Below are 18500 nucleotides of genomic sequence, written 5' to 3'. Positions count from 1 at the left end.
TCATTTAACATTTTCATTTGTTGGATTTTCAGTCTAGCTCTTCTACTAGATCTAAACAGAAGATGTAAAACTAGAAAAATTACAATCAGTGCCTACTTTTGTAAATAAAAAGTTCCTTAGTCCAAATATGGGTTTGGCATAAAAATCATAAACATTTGCAAAGATAATTTGTAATTGTACTAACTAGAATTGGTACCTCTGCTTTCTTTTCACAGCGTTCAACTGTGGCTTTCTTAATCTTTTCAAAATAGGACTCCGCCAGCTGCTAGCTGCAGTACACTGATTTCAACCTGTTACGTGCTTAGAAATCACTGGTTTTTGTTTTTAAAAAAATATTCACAAGAGAAAAAAATGAGACATGATCAGAAGAGCTCTTAGGAAAGAATGTCCACTATGACCAAAAACTGTAGGTCATATGAAATGTGAACAACAGGGTGGTCTGAATACATCAAACTCTAGAAATTTTTAAAAATTGCTATTTTAACCATTTTAGGTGTACAATTGTCATTAAGTGCATTTACAGTGGGATAAACTGTTACCACTAGTTATTTCCAAATATTTTTATCATCCCAAATAGCAACTCCATTAAGAAAAACTCTCATTCTTCCTTCTCTCAGTTCTCAGTAATAATGATTTACTTTGTTTCCATGAATTTGCCTATTCTAGGAAATTTATTTAGGTGGAATCACAGAATATTTGTCCTTTTGTATTTGGTTTATTTCAACTTAGCATGATGGTTTTAAGGTTCATCCATGTTGTAGCATCTATCAGAACCTAATAAGGCCTAATAGTATTACACTATATGTATATACCACATTTTGCCTATTCATTCATCTGTTGATAGACACTTGGGCTATTGCCACCTTTTGGCTATTCTAAATAGTGGTGCTATAAACACTGGTATACAAGTATGTATCTGTTCAAGCCCTTGTTTTCAATTTTTTTTGGGTATTTACATAAGAGTGGAATTGCTGGTCATAGTGTAATACTAAGTTTACATTTTGAAAGAATTGCCAAACTGTTACATTGATTTCTACAGAAGGTGCATCATTTTACATTCCTGCCAGCCTTGAGCCAGAGTTCCAGTTTCTCCATATCCTTGGCAACAGTTGGGTATGAAGTGGTAACTCTCTGTGGTTTTGATTTGCATTTTGTTAAGGACTAATGATGTCAAGTATGTTTTCATGTATTTGTTGGCCATTTGTATATCTATCTTCTTCACCCCTACAGCCAAAGAGACTGGGGGCTGGAAAAAGAGAGTAGTTAGAGAAGGCTTCCTGGAGAGACATGTTAACCTTCAGTAGAGGGATAAAGCAAACCTGAAAATTTTTGAGGGAAGAATACAGAGGGATAAATATCCTTAGCTCTTTCCCTCTTATAACTTGTCAAAATTCCCCATTAGCTCAACAGCTGGAAGCCAGAGAATATGGAAGTCAGTCTCTTATGGCAGAGAGCAGGGTGAATAAGTGTGAAGAATAGATCTAGAAAGAAAGGAAGCTATCCAGCACAACCATGGATACGTAGAATTCCAGTAAAGAGACTTTAAATTGAGATGTTTCCAACTTACTTGGTGGTAGGAAGGAAGCATTAGTAAAGTCTACAGATCTGTACAGCAGGTTAAAAGATGATGGAAAAGCATAAGTAAATAAATACCTAAAGTTCTTTTTAGCCTCACAGGAAAAAAAATTATTAAGATCCATCTCTATACAAATACTTAAATCATATCTCAAAAATAATTTCCTGATGTTGTACTGAAGCACTAATACTGAGCATACAATTTTTCAGTCACTGTTGTTTACAAGCATTAATGACCATGGAGTTTGAAGATGAAGGAATTATTCGTGATAGTATCTGGTCTCTGATAAGCAAGACATTGGCTAATTTATTCATAATGTGATGACTCTTGATTTATTACTATATTTTTAAATGTTTATTTATGTATTTTGAGAGAGATTCTACGAGCATGCAGAGAAAGAGGGAGAAAGAGAATCCCAAGCAGGCTCCACGATGTCAGCATCCACGTCTGAGACATGAGATCATGACCTGGGCCAAATTAAGAGTCAGACCCACCCAGCTACCCCATTTGTTACTATTATTATCATATATTGTTATCACTTCATCTAACTGCCTCTAGATTTCTTTCACATTTTGAACTTGTAAATTTATTTGCACTATGACTATAGCATTTCACAGTGTTTTGTGTATAACAAATGACAAATGCTTTATAATTGGTAAATTAATGAAAGAAATGAATTACCTATTTATTTATATATATGTTAAGCCTTTTTGGTAACATTAGAACATAAATCTAGAGCTTAGGATGCTTGAGATCCAATGAATAGGATGCATGAAAACAGTTGGCATATTTAAGAAGATTAAATCATACTGGGTCTACTTATTAGAAAACCATATTTCAAATGGTGGGTATTTTATAAACATGTCTGAAGCTTGTTAGCTTGAAGAGCATAAAAATTTATTTCAGGTCTTGGTTTCATATACTGGGAAGAACTATTGAGATCAGTGAAAAGTCAGAATAAGCCTACTTAAAAGCAAATAAACAGGGGTGCCTGGGTGGCTCAGTTGATTAAGCATCCAACTTCTGCTCAGGTTATGATCTTATGGTTCATGAATTCGAGCCCTGTGTTGGGCTCTGTGCTCACAGCTCAGAGCGTGAGGCCTGCTTCGGATTCTGTGTCTCCCTCCCTCTCTGCCCTACCCCCCACGTGAGATCTGTCTCTGTCTCTCAAAAATGAATACATTTTGAAATGTATGAAATGTTGAAAAAAATTAAAAACAAACAAGTAAACAAAAAACCCCCCAGGTCCAATGGCAGCATTCAGACTAAAAAGCCTTAAGAACTCACTGAGTTAGGGTATGGCCTATAGTGTTACATGGACTCATGTTTCGATCCTGGCTCTGAGACAGCCAAATTAAAACTGAGTCTAAGTTTTTCTCATATGTAAAATGTGTAGAATAATGTGTCCCTCATAGAATTGTTGTGAAGAATGAAATAACATATGAAAAGTACTTACTATTTACAAAGACCAATCAATAATTAGGATTATTATCATTGGAAGGATCTCTTCTTACAGCTGTCCATTACTTGAAATACAGAAGTATGTGCTTTTCAAATGTTATTTCTGTGGCTTGAATGTACTGATATTCATTATAATTGAAAATTGGTATTTTTCACTGGAGTGATATGACAGTATAGATTCATGTAGCAGCAGTTGTATTATGGTAGTAATTATTATTATTATTATTATTAAACAACTTACATAAAAATAATTTAGATACCATGACTTTAGTTCTAAAATGTTCTCATTTACTTAAAATTGCACATTTGTCATTTAGTATTCTTTCTCTGAAATAGGTGTATTTAAACTATTCCCTGTCAGACGTCAGATATAAAAGAGGAAGTGAGTGATATATGACATAATTAATATCCACTCAGATCCTTTAGTATGGTCAGTTAAGCTTCATCATCAAGGATGACCTTCATTTAATGTTAAAAACCAATGTTATTGTTAGCCCTGTAACTTCCGAGACAAGCATGCTTAAAAGGCCTTTGACCAGAAGTTTTAAAGTTCTCATCTAACTACCTTTCTGGATTATTCAGTATCTATAGACACACTAAGGAATGTACATATTAGTGGGGAATATTTTATCTCCACTACTCATTTCTTTGAGAAGGAAATTTTCCTAAGTATATTCCTCATTTTCCTTTGTCCCTCTATTCACTCTGCCCAGGGTAGTGACTTATTTGATTGGCAAATTTGGGAAGGCTCTGTCTTGCCCTTCTTCCTTTTGGGAATGAGCTACCTGCAGGGATCAAACTACCTCTGCTACTTTTCCAGGAGCAGATCGTTCCCTCCCTTTTTGAAAGAGGGCCTGTCCTGGTTCAGTGTTGCCCCTATCTAGATACGTCCACCAATTCTGGGGGATTTGTGAGCAAGCCCATTTGTTCTCATAGGAAACTATATTTTCTAACTTGTCTTTTATAAGAAGTAATGGTCATATTTTTGACCTTCACATGCTACTCTTTGTTTTACTTTCAATCTGCTTAGATCATAGGGGAGACGGAAGACATTTTATTTTTTCATACACTCTTTGTATCTAAAAGTGGGTACCCTCCCGGGATTCTCTATCATCAAAGAGCTTAGCCTATAGTAAATAAAATCCCCAAATCCAAAAAATTCTATTATGATCATCTTTCAGAGCCTCCAGTAAAGCCCCACTATGCTTCTCCAATGGAAGGAGTTAAAGTAATTTCAGAAAGGAGTTCAAAAATGACAACAAAAAAACATCTTAGGCTATCATTTGGATCTAAGTTTACTATTGATCCTAATGTTACACAATGAGGGAAAAGCATTAATTATTTTACTGGGAAAAGGTAAACAAACTCTTCTATAGACAGATATGCAGAGCTTATTTGCTTTATGACCAACTCCTGAAGAAATATACTTTTAGACAAACTATTATAAGAGAGAGGTAGATAACACATCGTTATATGAATACAACATTTCTGAGTCACTTACCTCTGCTGTGTGCTTTGCCACATGCCCCACGATGACAATGACTTTCCCTTTGAAGCTCTGGAGCACAGCAGTGAAAGGGCCCTGAGTAAGCTCCCCTTCTGCAGTGAACGCAGCACTGAATGGAATGTTGATGCTGCCTGAAATATGACCCCGAATAAAACTGAGAAGGAAAGTTAAGGAAAACATGTATTTGTGTGTAGACTTGAGAGTGGGAGGGAAACTCAGAGGTAATTGATCCACAGGAGATGATAGTACATTAAAATTTAATACAAATGGAGACCAGACTTAAAAATTCCCTGGGCAGACAAAACTTGTTTAGTCATACAAGGAAAGTTTAGTTTAGCTTATTTTGCAAGACAAGTGAGGCTAACTTAACCTAGGACATTTCTTGCTCATGCCTCTGAAAAATCATATGCAAAATTTAAATTGTCCCCCAAATTGTTATGAGGTGACCCTTAACCAATTTCCTTTCATTTAAGAAAATTGTAATGTTGTAACTAAACTGAAAATAAGCAGTCACTACCTCCACATTGAATAAGGTGCTTTATAACAATATGCCCTGAGCCTCCTTCTATGTTTTGTTTGAGTATTTCTGGTTTGTAGTCTTTCTGGTATGGTAAACTTTTACTGATTACTATTTCAGCGATTCACTGGTTTTACTGGTTTTTTTTTTAACTTTTTTCCCCTGAACTTTTGACAGTTCTAAACATCTTGAATGCTCCTGATGTTGAATACTCATCTTGAAGGTGTATTTTATCTAAACAAGTAAGGTACTGCTAAGGAGAAAAAAAAAAAAAACGCTAAATGTGAAAATGGGACTAAAAAAAGATGAGTCAAAAATTTAAAGCAGACTTTCCTGATTAAATGAAGTATTGTAAAAAGTTATCAGGATGTAGCACATCAGTGGCAATCACATGGGTTGCATAATATTGATGGCTTTCAGTTTATTACTACTGCCATGATTATTTCACAGCCCTGGAAGTAAATTGGATATTCTTAGATCTAACTTGATACTTCAAAGCCTATCTACTTTGGGCAAGTGATTGCTAAATGGGATTCTGTTTAGAATTGATAGGTTATCAGCATTGGTTGGAAACACTTCTGTTGTTGGCTATTTCTCAAGTAAACTTAACTGACATTTCAGTCTTTGCAATTTATGTTCTCTAAAGGGATAATATGTTATTATATTTGTACTTTAGAAGGGTTGTTTGGCAACTAAAATCATATATTAGTTTCAAATATTTAGTAATATCTTATGTTCTTAAAGAAAAAAAATATATGTACCCAACTAAGGCATAGTATATTTCAAGAGGTAGTAGATGATGAAACCAGAGAGGCAAATTAATAATTATAAACTCAGTCTTCTGACTATTCTCAAGGTGTTTAAATTTCTGTTAGAAATGTGTGATTCCTTTTTATGTCATTATTTATTATCTGCTCCCACCACTAAAGGCCATGAGTTTAACACAGTGTGCTTTCTGGACTTTCCAGATTTGTTATAAAAATTTTACAGGGGTGCCTGGTTGGCTCAGTGGGTTAATCATCTGACTTTGGCTCAGGGCATGCTCCTGTAGTTTGTGGGTTCCAGCCCCTTTTTGGGCTCTGCTGTCAGTGTGGAGCCAGCTTTGGATCCTCGATCTCCTTCTCTCTGCCCCTCCCTTGCTCTCTCTCTCAAATAAACATTAAAAGAATTACAAATAAAGGCCCATATATCTTTAAAAAAAGAAAGATAAAAAAAGAAAATATATGTTCCAAAGAGTAATTTAAAAGTATAATTAAAAAGATGATTCCTGGGGTATCTCGTTGGCTCAGTCAATAGAGCAATGCTTGACCTTGGGTCATGAGTTTGAGCCTCACCTTAGGTGTAGAGATTACTTAAAAATGAAATCTTTTTTTTTTTTTTTTAAAAGGATGCTTCTTCATATAGAGTCTATAGAGGAAGACACTTTCAAATAACTCTTCAAATAAACATAAAATAACTGTGAAAACTGTTCTGAAAGAGATGTATATGATACTCCGATAGGATATATCAACTAGGGGGAGACAGGGAAGGTGTTCACTGAGAAAGCATATAACAGCTGAGTTAGAATTGAAGAATGATTAAAAAGTTGATTAGGGAAAGGGATGGAATGGAGGTGGGACAGGGCGGTGGAAGGGATTAATATTTCACACAAAAATGTTAGGTTGTTAGAAGGCAGGCATGTGGCCAATAAGGGGACATAAAGGAAGGCCAGTGTCAGTGGACTTCAGAGAGGAATGTGCAGCACAGAGTAAGATGAGCTTGAAAGCGGATGCAGAGGCCAGGCTTGCAGGCCCTGGTAGGTCATGCTGATAATGCTAGGCTTTATCCTAGAGCAATGAAAATCAGTATTTTAAGCAGAGAAGTAACATATCACATTTGTGCTTTGGCAACAATGTGGAGAAAGGTTAGAAGGAGAGTGAATATGAAGACTAGTCCAGGCTTCCCTCCCTTCACAATCACTGAAGATGACCATGGAGGAATGTTTATATGCTCAACAGAGGCATTTCCCCTACACTTCCACTTTAAAGATGTCTTTTAAAAATGGAATAGTCACAACGTTTTAAAAGGTTATGCTACAAACAACTAATATTCTGCCTCCCCAATTCATTAGTCATCACTGGTAGAAGGGGAATAAATATAATTATTTACCAACATGACAGTTTCTCAATTGCTCTGGTTTGTAGGTGCATCTTTAGAATTCTACTTTGTTCTTTCTTTCTCATTAAATGGTGAGAGAAGAAATTGAGGCTCCTACTCTCAAGAGTGATGGTAAAGATTGATCTTAACATTCAAAATGTTCTAGTCAAAGCTGCTTCATTATTTTTACTTTAAAGGAAACATTTGGCATTAATAATGAAGGAAAAAATTACAAAAAAGTTTTGAAAAATAAAAAGAGAAGTTATGTAGACATTAGCACCCCAGTGTACACTGTTTACGTCAAGTCTTCTTGAATAGACAAAAAAAAAGTATAATCATGGGCAGATCGCCCTGGATTTCATCAGCACTAGGTTCTCAAACATTTATAATTACTCAGTATTCTTAAGTGCAGTTTTTATGAACAGTCAGAGTTTTGTTCTCAGCATATAATTACTCTGATAGTACTTTTATCTTCACTTAGGACATAACTTAATATGAACATTCTTGATGTCACAAACCAAGAACCTAACAACTCACATATTTTCAGCAAATGATTCTACACCTGCCCCTCTGAATCAGTTGCCAGAGAGAGTTTCTGTGTTTATCAAACAGCCTTTATCAATTGTGGGCACTTTTTTTTCCTGGTGCTTTTAAAGTAGTAAAAACAATATAAGACAATCCTAGTCAAGCACTGTAGTAGACATATTTGGGGAGCTTGCTCACCTCCCACTTTCTTGTTTGAAAGAGCCTCAACCACTGCTCCTAAGAAAGGGTGAGCCTAGATTGCACTGGTTGTATCAGATGATCCTTCCACAATAATGACTAACAGTACAGTAGGGAAGAGGAGGGTCTAGGTGGATAGTTGATGCAGGCTGAGCCAATCAGATTCTCTCCCTTGAAAGTCAGAAATAAAAGATAAAAGACAACGCTTAGCCTCTGTTAAGATTTACAATGTAAGTTATGTTTGAGTGCCTTCTATGTACAATTTGTCAGCCACATATTAGAAAATTAGTGACTCTAAAAGTAACATTTATTTTACAAGATAAAGTCTATAAATATTTGGCTTGAAAAAGTACTCATCTGTACCCAAATAGCCAATATCTAAAATCTGTATCTAAAATCATACAGGAACACCTAGGTGATTTTGTGAATTCAGTATCACCACCAATTTATTACGTGCTTTTAAAGATTTTAGTACAAATTGCCTTTTAGTCACTAGAAGTAAGTCATAAACTTGTTATTATCCTAGAGTTTTCTGTTAGTTGTGATTTATAGTTTGATTTAAAAAAAATCCATATTAAAAGTTAAAATGTTTCACAAAATATGATGGCAGCAGAGACTTTTTGGGAAGAAAAAAATTATAATCCAAAATGCAAAGCTATTCCAAAACTTTTCCAGGCTATCTCAACATTTTGAAAGGTAAGTCACAATAGAAAACTTTAAACCACATTTCCCCTATTCTTAGTTTAGTTCAGTCAAAAAGTCCTGGAAAACATTTAAAAGCACCTATCCAAGAACACTCTTGTCATAAAACTTCTAGTGCAAATAAGATTATGTAAGCACACGTGCTCTGAGGGTGGTCCACCCTCTAAATATCTATCCTTAACTGCATGGTAAATAGCAGAGAAGAATAAGATTGGCCTAGTTACATATTAATACATTTCCCACGAACACAACCTTTTGTTTAAGTAAGTTGAACAATGAAGACAATTTTGATTTAAGGATATAGCTTCCTTGGTAATTGAGTTTCTCTGTCTCCATTAAAAATTCTCATGTGAAATAGACATCATAGGATGAAACAGAACTCCTTTATGCAATTTCTAAACATGTGAGAGGCTACCAGATTATATTGTTGACTACTTTTCTTACTTTCTGAGTCCTCCACAATCATAATAAAACATTAGGTTTATCTGAAAACTGAGCGAAAAGCAGATTTCTGTATATTTTGTGTTAGTTAGACAGAGTAAGTAAAGAGTAAGATAGAAGACAGTTTCTGACATATAGTGACTCTAATTCTCAAAGTTAACTCCTATTTGTCCTGGGCAAAATATGGCAAGGAAAACAAAATGACAGAGAACACACATCTGAGATAAATACTTTCTCCATGCTCTAAGAACTTCCGTTGTATTTCATGGTATTGCAGTGGTAGACAAGCGTGTAGAGGTCCTTAATCCTAAAGCAGTATTAGAGATAAGCATGCAGCAAAACATATTTTAGGATTACAACTGTCACGTCATTGCTTTCCTCATACTCTAGACAAAAATTTAGATCCTCTGCATTTGCCTTTTGTATTTAAAAAAGCCATTGCTTGTCAGCAAAACACAGATATAAAGTAACAATACTTGTACTCAAAGAGGTTCTATACTGAGTACGTTGCCCAACAGCAACACACCATGCTATTGTAGAAACTAGGAACTTAAAAAGTGTCAGCTTCAAAGTACTCACTTAGAATCTAGTAAGGCAATAAGCCAAAGTATTTATGTGATAATTAGCTCCAATCATATATACATCTTTATAGTGTAACAATGTCCATCATAATTTTCCAGATTGGTTTTGGCAAAAGTGGCAGTGGCAGTCATAAACAGTAACTTTTTAACCTATCACTGTTCATAAAACATTTTTACTGTTAGGATTTTTGATGACCTATTTGAAGAAATTAAAGGATAAAAGACACGATGAAAGAAATCAGCAGAAATTACAATGGAACCTCTGCTATGGAACAATAGAAGCTACAAAAACAGTTATTATAGCAGTCACCTAGTCAGCTATTTGAATCAAGTTGTTTATTACACTGATTGCACTCTGTGATATATTCTAGTAAACATCATTTCTCTTTGGCAACTGGTGACCTCACCCTGTCTTGCGGTAAGCTGTTCCTCTCCCCAAAAACATATCATTTATTCAGCTCAACATTCCATCTGGCAGATGTTACCAAAAAGCATTCAAGTGTGTGCTTATAATAAAAATAAATTTTCACATTAAACAGAACCTGGTAGTCCAATTTACAAACATATCAGAACAAATACTTTAAAATGTCTGTGGCAAAAGAGTTGGACTATTAGAATAGTATTAAAGATGAGGATGACATACATTTTTGTTTTCTTCAACTCTTCTCTTTTCGCTCAGAAATCCATTTTATTTAAAATGCTGTTAGAATAAAATTTCTCCTGTTGAGAAACCTTTCATGGCTGCCTATAGAACAAAGCCCCAATTTCTCAGGTCAGCCCTCATGAATAAGAGCTAACTACTTCAATTCCAACCAAACCAAATCATATACTATATGTCCTACCTAGCTCCTGTACTTTTCTAAGTATCTCCTCAATATTTTTGAGTGTCCAAATAATATTCATCCTTCAAGGTTTTCTTCCATGAAACGTACCTATTTATTTATTTATTTATTTACTTACCGGTTTAAGCAATAGGCATTTATTCTCTCCTAGTTCTAGAAAACAGAAGTTCAAGATCAAGGTTGGCAGGGGTGCAAGGGAGACTCTGCTCCAGGCCTCTCTCCTAGCTTCTGGTCGTTTGCTGGAAGTCTTTGGTGTTCTTTGGTCTGTGCATACATCACCCATGGATCTCTGCCTTCATCTTCACATGACTGTCTCCAGGTGTGTATGTCTGTGTCCAAATTCTGCCCATCCCCCTTTTTTTACATTTATTTTTTTAAAAATTCAAGTCAGTTAACGTACAGTGTAGTATTGGTTTCAGGAGTACACCAATACTTAAAACAATTTACAGGATCTATATTTATCTCATTTATGGAATTCTTATTAGCTTTAATACAGTGCTTAGAATATATCTCATATATTTACTAATAAGCAAATGAATTCAGAATTGTGTCAAACCTAGAATAACTTGTATCAGCATCTAGCTAGTGGCACCACCCCCTATCAATACTTGCAAGTGCCACGAGCCAGAATTCTCTTTGTTAACACACAGTAAGAGAAAAGGGAAAGAAACAGCAACAAAAGGCATTTCTCTGGATTTTCTCCAGCATAGGTATTAACCCAAAGGGGTCACTAAAATTGATTTATTTTAGGGATAATCTAGAGATCTCACCCTATGTGACTGAAAATATGGAGAAATATTTATGCACATCAAATCTCTGGGTGACCGTCCTTCTGGGCTTGCCTGCATCACTACCTCCACTCTCACCCCTCTTCCACACTGCTTTAATCTCTCCAAAATACAGATGTGAGCATGCCACTTACTGGATTAAAATTATTTAATACTTTCTCAGTCTTTGGAGTGAAACCCAAATTTCTTAGCATCATATGTCTAGCATCATATGTCTCCATGAAGCTGCCTTTGCCTACTCTAGTGTCATTTCCTCCCCTCATGTACTCTACCATGCATATCCAGAGTACTTGTCATTTCTTGAATGTGTCTTTCTCACCCTCTCTGTGCACTCATACAGTATGTTTTTTCAGTCCTTTATGTCTTCATTGCTGGGGTACCTTCTACTTGTCTTTCAAAACCCATCTCAGGTATCACCTGCCTTGGGTGACCATTCTTACATTCCTCCTTCTGGATGTGCCTCAAAAACAGAGCATTTAACACTGCATTGTAACTATTTATATATTTTTTATTAAAATGTTTACTTATTTATTTGGGGGGGGGGAAGAGGGAGAGATAGAGAGGGAGAGCAAGAATCCTGAGCAGGCTCTGCACTGTCAGTGGGGATATTCCAGCAGTGGGTACCTTATGGTCTCACATTACACAAGGTCCATTCAGGTATAGAAATATAACCAGCTAGAAAGTTTAATTCAGGTAGCTTGAACCTAGACCCAAATGGGATGAAAGAAATCCTATGAAACCTCCTTAATATCTATTCTGCTCTGAACACAAGCATCTCTGAATTACTTTGAATTCAAGCATATGAGAATAACATTCCTTCAAAGTATTTGTTTACAGATAATACCACTTGGACTCACATTTATAAGACTAAGAGCACTCTTAATATGAACTCTAGAAAATGTGAAACTCTAACTATTTAGAACCATTAAAGAAAACAAGTTTGGCTTGTGTATTATCTTTGAAACTATTAATGTTACTTATGAAATTTATATTTCATAATTCCACCATATGAAAAACACTTCCTATTACCTCTTTAAGATATACAATTATTATTTGCTCTGAAATTCTTGTAATTTGTATTAGAACAAATATCACTGACTTAAATATTTTCCTAGATTAACACTTCATGTTTATTTCATTTTTAAAAAATATTTTATTTTGAGAGAGCATGTGTGTGTGAGTGGGCCAGCAGCAGAAAGTGAGGCAGAGAGAGAATCCCAAGCAGGCTCCATGCTGTCAGCGCAGAGCCCGACACAGGGCTTTATCCAATGAACTGTGAGATCATGACCTGAGCCAAAGTAAAAAATCAGATGCTTAACTGACTGAGCCACCCAGGTGACCCTTATGTTTCTTTCTTATAAAAACAAAAATAAAATATGATTTCAATAGAAACTTAGCTGTTTAATCTCACTAACACGAACTTTTAGACTAGATTATCTCCAAGCTTCTTATTTGAAAGTTAGGATTAGGTCTTTATTGTCAAGTGGGTAAAGTCCATTTTCCTGTTCTACCATTTTCCTTTAATGTATTCCTCACCCCTACTGGTCCCTACTGAACTTAGGAGTAGTTCCCTCAGACTGCTGATACGATTTTCCTTACCTACTACCAAAAAAATTGATAATGGATTAAAATATTACCTCTTTCAGGGTATCTGTATTTTAACTGGGAATATTTATATTCTAAGCTAAATTGACTAAAGCTTTAGCAAAATTTCAGATGATGGGGTCCAGGGTACACTACCCCTAAATATGGCATCCTGGTATATTGACTATTTTAGGCTGAAGAAATAGCATGAGCAGAAAGGACTGTGAGCTTACTCTGAATCAAGACATAAAACATTCAACTAAGAGGTGCCTTCCCTATACTCAGAGGGTAGGGACATCCTTATCTCTAAGATAGAGGGACACTGACAGGAATCTGAACAAATATGCCCTTGCTAAGTTTCCCCTAGTGTAACTAAATTTAGCTCACACTCCCATTGCCCTATCACATTTTCCTTCCACTGTCTTCTCTTCATCAGGCCCCACATGAAAACTCTCAGGTTTAACCACTTCTTCAGATCTTCATTTCATTGTGAAGGCTCCCATATCATGTAAAACTTATATTACATAAATTTTTATATGCTTTTCTCTTGTTAATTTGTCTCTCTTACAGAATCCCAGCCAAGAACTTAGAAGGGTAGTGGAAAAAGATATTTTTCCTCCCTTACACATATGGGAGGGTTCTAGGGGATGATAAGGCTATCCCTTAAATTCATTGGTAGACAGCATCTTATTTTGTTGAAAGATGACTGCTTCCCTCTCTTTCATGAATAATCATTTTAATTATTTTACATAAGTAAAAAGAATGAGATGAAACTTAATTTTAGATTCTTAATCTCCTGAAAGAACAAATTAAAAAACCAAAATTTTCACCCATAGGAAAATATAAGAACAGTATTGGCTAAATTTTCCCATTTAAATGGTCAATAAAAGTGAAATAGAGGATAAAAATTATATAGAAGGACTATAAATAACTGGAGAAATATTATAAGCAATACTTTAAAAATAATTTATTTTCTTTGGGGAAGGAAAAGGTGTTAAGAGTTACTTTTTTTTCCTCCCTCTAATGTATAGGACTACATTTTGCTGGCAAAGGAGAAATAAAGTTATTTAAAAATATATTAGCATTAAATATTTAATTTCATAAACAGAGAGGTAAAGTCACATAAATCTCAGAGTTTAATTGCAAGGATGTACTTTGGTTAGAACTAAGAGCTACCCTGCACAAGGGGAACAGAAGCAAACATGAACTATTGGGACCTTATCAAGATAAAAAGCTTCTGCACAGGAAAGGAAACAATCAACAAAACTAAAAGACAGTCTACAGAATGGGAGAAGATATTTGCAAATGACATATCTGATAAAAGGTTACTATCTAAAATTTATAAAGAACTTATCAAACTCAACCCAAAAAATTAAATTTGAATTTAAAATTAAAAAATTAAATAAAAATTTCTTTAACAAGTATTATAAGGATTTCACTAGGCTGTCATTTGTTAAGTTTTACAATACCAGAATCTAATGATAGGTTTTGGGAAAATTTAATAGAAGTATATTTTTGATGGATTAAATCTTTTAAATTAAGTCATTATAGTAGGAAAAAAATCTTTCTAACATGGATCCCTCAGTGTATTTCAACTTTGCCATCCAATATTTAAAGTAGTTCAGTTTTCTTGAGTAGGATTTATCCTGGGGATGCAAAGATGATTTAATATTCACAAATCAACACGAAGGATAAAAATCATATGTTCATCTCAATAGATACAGGAAAAGCATTTGACTAAATGCAACACCCATTCATTGTTAAAAACTCTCAACAAGGTGGGCTTGGAGGGAACATATCTCAGTATAACAAAGGCCATATCTGAAAATCCCACAGCTAAAATCATACTTAATGATGAAAAACTGAGTGCTTTTCCTCTAAGATCAGGAAGAAGACAAGGATGTCCACTCTCACCACTTTTATTAAACATAGTACTGGAAGTCTTAGTTACAGCAACTAGAAAAGGAAAAAAAGAAGCATCCATATTGGTAAAGAAGTTAAACTGTCACAATTTGAAGATGATGTAATACTATACATAGAAAAGCTTAAAGACCACCAAATAACCCTACTAGAAATAATAAATGAATTCAGTAAAGTTGCAGGACACAAAATTAATACTGAGAAATCAGTTGCAATCCTCAGGTTGCCTGGGATGAAGTGTCTGACTTCATCTCAGGTCATGATCTCATGACTTGGGAGTTCGAGTCCCACATCAGGCTCTGTGTTGATATCTCAGAGCTTGGAGCCTGCTTCAGAATCTGTCTCTGTCTCTCTCTGCCCCCCACCCCACTCATGCTCGCTCTCGCTCTCTCTCTCTCTCAAACATAAATAAATATCAAAAAAATTTTAAAACAGTAATCAGTAGTATTCCTATATACTGATAAAAAATGGTTGAAAGAGAAATTAAGAAAACAACTTCATTTACAATTCAACCAAAAATAAAATCTAGGAATAAACTTAAAGAGGTGAAAGACCTCTACTTTGAAAACTATAAAACACTGATAAAAGAAATCAAAGATGACACAAATACAAGGAAAGATGCTCATGGATTAGAAGCATTAATATTATTAAAATATCCCTACTACCCAAAGCAATCTACAGATTCAATGCAATCACTATCAAAATACCAGCAGTGAATTTCACAAAACTTCTAGAAATAAAACTAAAATTTATATGGAATCACAAAAGAATCTGAAGATTCTGAGAAAGAAGAATAAAGCTGGAGGTATCACAATCCCAGGTTTTAAGATCTACTGCAAAGCTGTAGTGGTCAAAACAGCATGGTACTGGCACATACATGGATATATAGATCAATGCGCAAAACAGAAAGCACAGAAATAAGCCCACACTTATATACGTAGTCAGTTTATATATGACAAAGGAGGTAAGACTATAAAAGAGGCCTACAGGCTTCCAGGTGTAGAATAAATACATCATGGGAATAAAAGGCACAGGATTAAAGAAAAAGAAGAAATATCCAGAATAATGTTTAACCAAATATCTGGACATCATACCTGGCCAAGTTGGCACATAAAACTGACCATCATACGGTGCTTGATAAATTATTCAATAGCTAACTGATTAAGGGTTCAACTGGCACACTGCCCTACCCCCAGAAAAGTTGTTTTCCTCGAATCTGTGTCTATGTCTATATTAACACAACTATTGGCAGATTTGTTCATTAGGGATTAGGCCCCCCTATATAAGGCAGTGAAAGTAATAGCTTAGCTTGTGTGTAAGATTTGAAGAATGTGTATAGCATCTGAATACATAGTTTAGAATCAACATGTGTCCCATTCAGTCATTAATTTATATTCACTCATTTCTCTCAGTCTTTTAAAAAAATTTTTTTAAATGTAGTTTATTTATTCTTGAGACAGAGGGAGACAGAGAATGAGTGAGGGAAGGGCAGAGAGAGAAGGAGGCACAGAATCTAAAACAGGCTCCAGGCTCTGAGCTGTCAGCAAGAGCCTAATGCGGGGCTCAAACCCATGAACCATGAGATCATGACCTGAGCCAAAGTTGGATGCTTAACCGACTGAGCCACCTAGGCACCCCTGTCTCAGTCTTGTTTATGCTTAACAGCCCTATGCACAGATCAAATAGTCACTTGCATAAAATTTAGGAGGATAAAGCTTAGAAGCATGAGTTTAGCTCTAGAAACTGCCAGTTAGATGGCCTTGGGCAAGTTGCCTAGCCTTTTGAAGCCTCAATTTCTTCATCAGTAAAATAGAGATATTAGCAGAATCCACCTCATAAGGCTAGCATCATGCTTGGCACACTGGGAGAGGGTAATTATAGCTGTAGATTATTGTAGATTATAGATTTTCAGAAGTTAGTAATTACAGGTATCCAAGGAATTAAAGGCATGTTACTAACTCTAAAACGACACTGCAGAGATTTCTGACCATGCTATATTTTCTCTTGGCTTCAGTGATTTTATCTCCTCTGACTTAATCTCTTACGTTGCTGGTGTTGTTGCTGGTCTAAAATGGCCAAGCATGTTCATACACCAGGGTCAATGCCCCCATTCTTCCTTATGCCCAGAATGTTCCTCCTCTTTACCTCATTAAGCTCTGCTGAAATATTATATTTTTTGAGAGGTTTTCCAAGAGTACTTTATAAAAGTCTATCATTCTCTTTCTCTGCTTTATTTTTATATATCGCATTTATTACTGTTTAAGATCATATGATAGATACATTTATCTATCTCTCCAGTTAAAATGCAGTTTCCATGAGAGCAAGAAATTTAACATTTTGTTCACCAACAAATCCTCAAACTCTAGTACACTAACTACTAACTAGCATATACCAAGACACCCAGTAAATATTTGTTAAATGAATGAATGTTAGATTACATGAATGCTTCTAGCTCTAAATTCTGATTCTACTGACTTCTTGTAAGTACTTCTTGCTTCTGGGTTTAAAAGCAGAAAGTCACTGGATCACTTATAGAATGTACAACGGCTTACGTAATGCCAACTCTTTATAACTTTGAAGAGTTACGGGAGGAGACTTGGGGCACTGTGTCTTCCACTCTGCTGTTTTGTTATAGAAGTAGTTTCTGGGTACTTTCTAGGTGTCAAACCTGGTGCTGGGGCTATAAAGATTACAAGGACCTAAGCCCTATCCCTACTGTGCTTCTGTTATCCAGAGATTATCTTTTTGCTGATATATTTTTTTGTTGGTACTACTCATTTAGCACTTTGTACATAAATGTCTTCACTGTTCATTTACTTTCCACATAAAATATTTACATGTTTATATTCTTCATATTAAAAGCAACCTAGTGAATAAGAACTATATTTTATGCCATCCTCTTAAAAAAATATCCACAGTGCTGTAGAGTAATATTTATTGGTTGCTATTAATGATGACATCTGGAAAACCAAAAAAATTTTCTAATATGAAGTACTAAATTAATGAATCTCTTCATTACAATAAAACACACTTTCCCTTTGCCTTTAATTCCTTGAGGACAGAATTTAAGATCAATAGAAAAAAAATTTTATTTATTTCCTCATGATGTAATCAAATGGCATACATCAGTAGAGAATAAAAAAAGTCTGTTTTTCAGTCCTGGAAAGCCATAGGTAGGAAGTTTAGATACTTCTTTGGAAGTATACTTGGAAGAGACGTAGTGATACCAATGACTCTTGAAAGAGTTTAGCTTGTGGTTCCTCTAAAAGCACTATGATGGATACAAAGGTGCCAATAATTAGTATTCAGAGGTGAGACAAAGTAGATATGTGATAAAATAAGGGAATACCAAAATAAAAAAAAATAACTTAGAAATATTGTGAGGATAAATAACCCACCATTGAGAATACTTTGGTTTTAAAGCAGGCTGTCAAAAGGGGATTTAGAAAATTTCACAAGTTGGGTCCTTTGGGAGGGTCATAAAAGATGGGTGATTTTATTCCTCTTTCTTACTTTCCCTGGGACAACACCCCACAAACTGGCACAAAGCAATACTGATTCTCTCTGTTCAGCCTGCAATTGCAAAGACTAAAACAACCAACGTAGGTCTCTAGTTGCAACCTTGAGCCATGTTCTGTGGGATGACATAAAGGCATTCCGACACTAGGCAACTTATCCAGACTCATCAGAGAACGATGATCCGGCTAGCTGCTCTGCTTTCT

The 18500-nt window shown here is 35.2% G+C and overlaps 1 protein-coding gene across 4 annotated transcripts in view; it reads right to left on the bottom strand.

Annotated features, from left to right (window-relative positions):
* Window positions 1–18500, bottom strand: part of TBCK (TBC1 domain containing kinase) — a 192911-nt gene that overhangs the window by 19430 nt on the left and 154981 nt on the right. For all 4 annotated transcript variants that reach the window (XR_003909882.1, XM_029942283.1, XM_029942274.1 and 1 more), the window contains exon 25: window positions 4539–4698. Coding sequence is in view for 3 of the 4 variants with exons in the window: in XM_029942283.1 (XP_029798143.1) it covers window positions 4539–4698 (160 nt within the window). In the remaining variant the exon portion in view is untranslated. The remainder of the gene's footprint in view (window positions 1–4538; window positions 4699–18500) is intronic.

This window comes from Suricata suricatta, chromosome 1 (genome assembly GCF_006229205.1).
Source record: "Suricata suricatta isolate VVHF042 chromosome 1, meerkat_22Aug2017_6uvM2_HiC, whole genome shotgun sequence".
Classification (NCBI taxonomy): Eukaryota; Metazoa; Chordata; class Mammalia; order Carnivora; family Herpestidae; genus Suricata; species Suricata suricatta.
The sequence above is the reverse complement of the archived record's forward strand: the minus strand, read 5'-3'. Positions and strand labels throughout refer to the sequence as shown.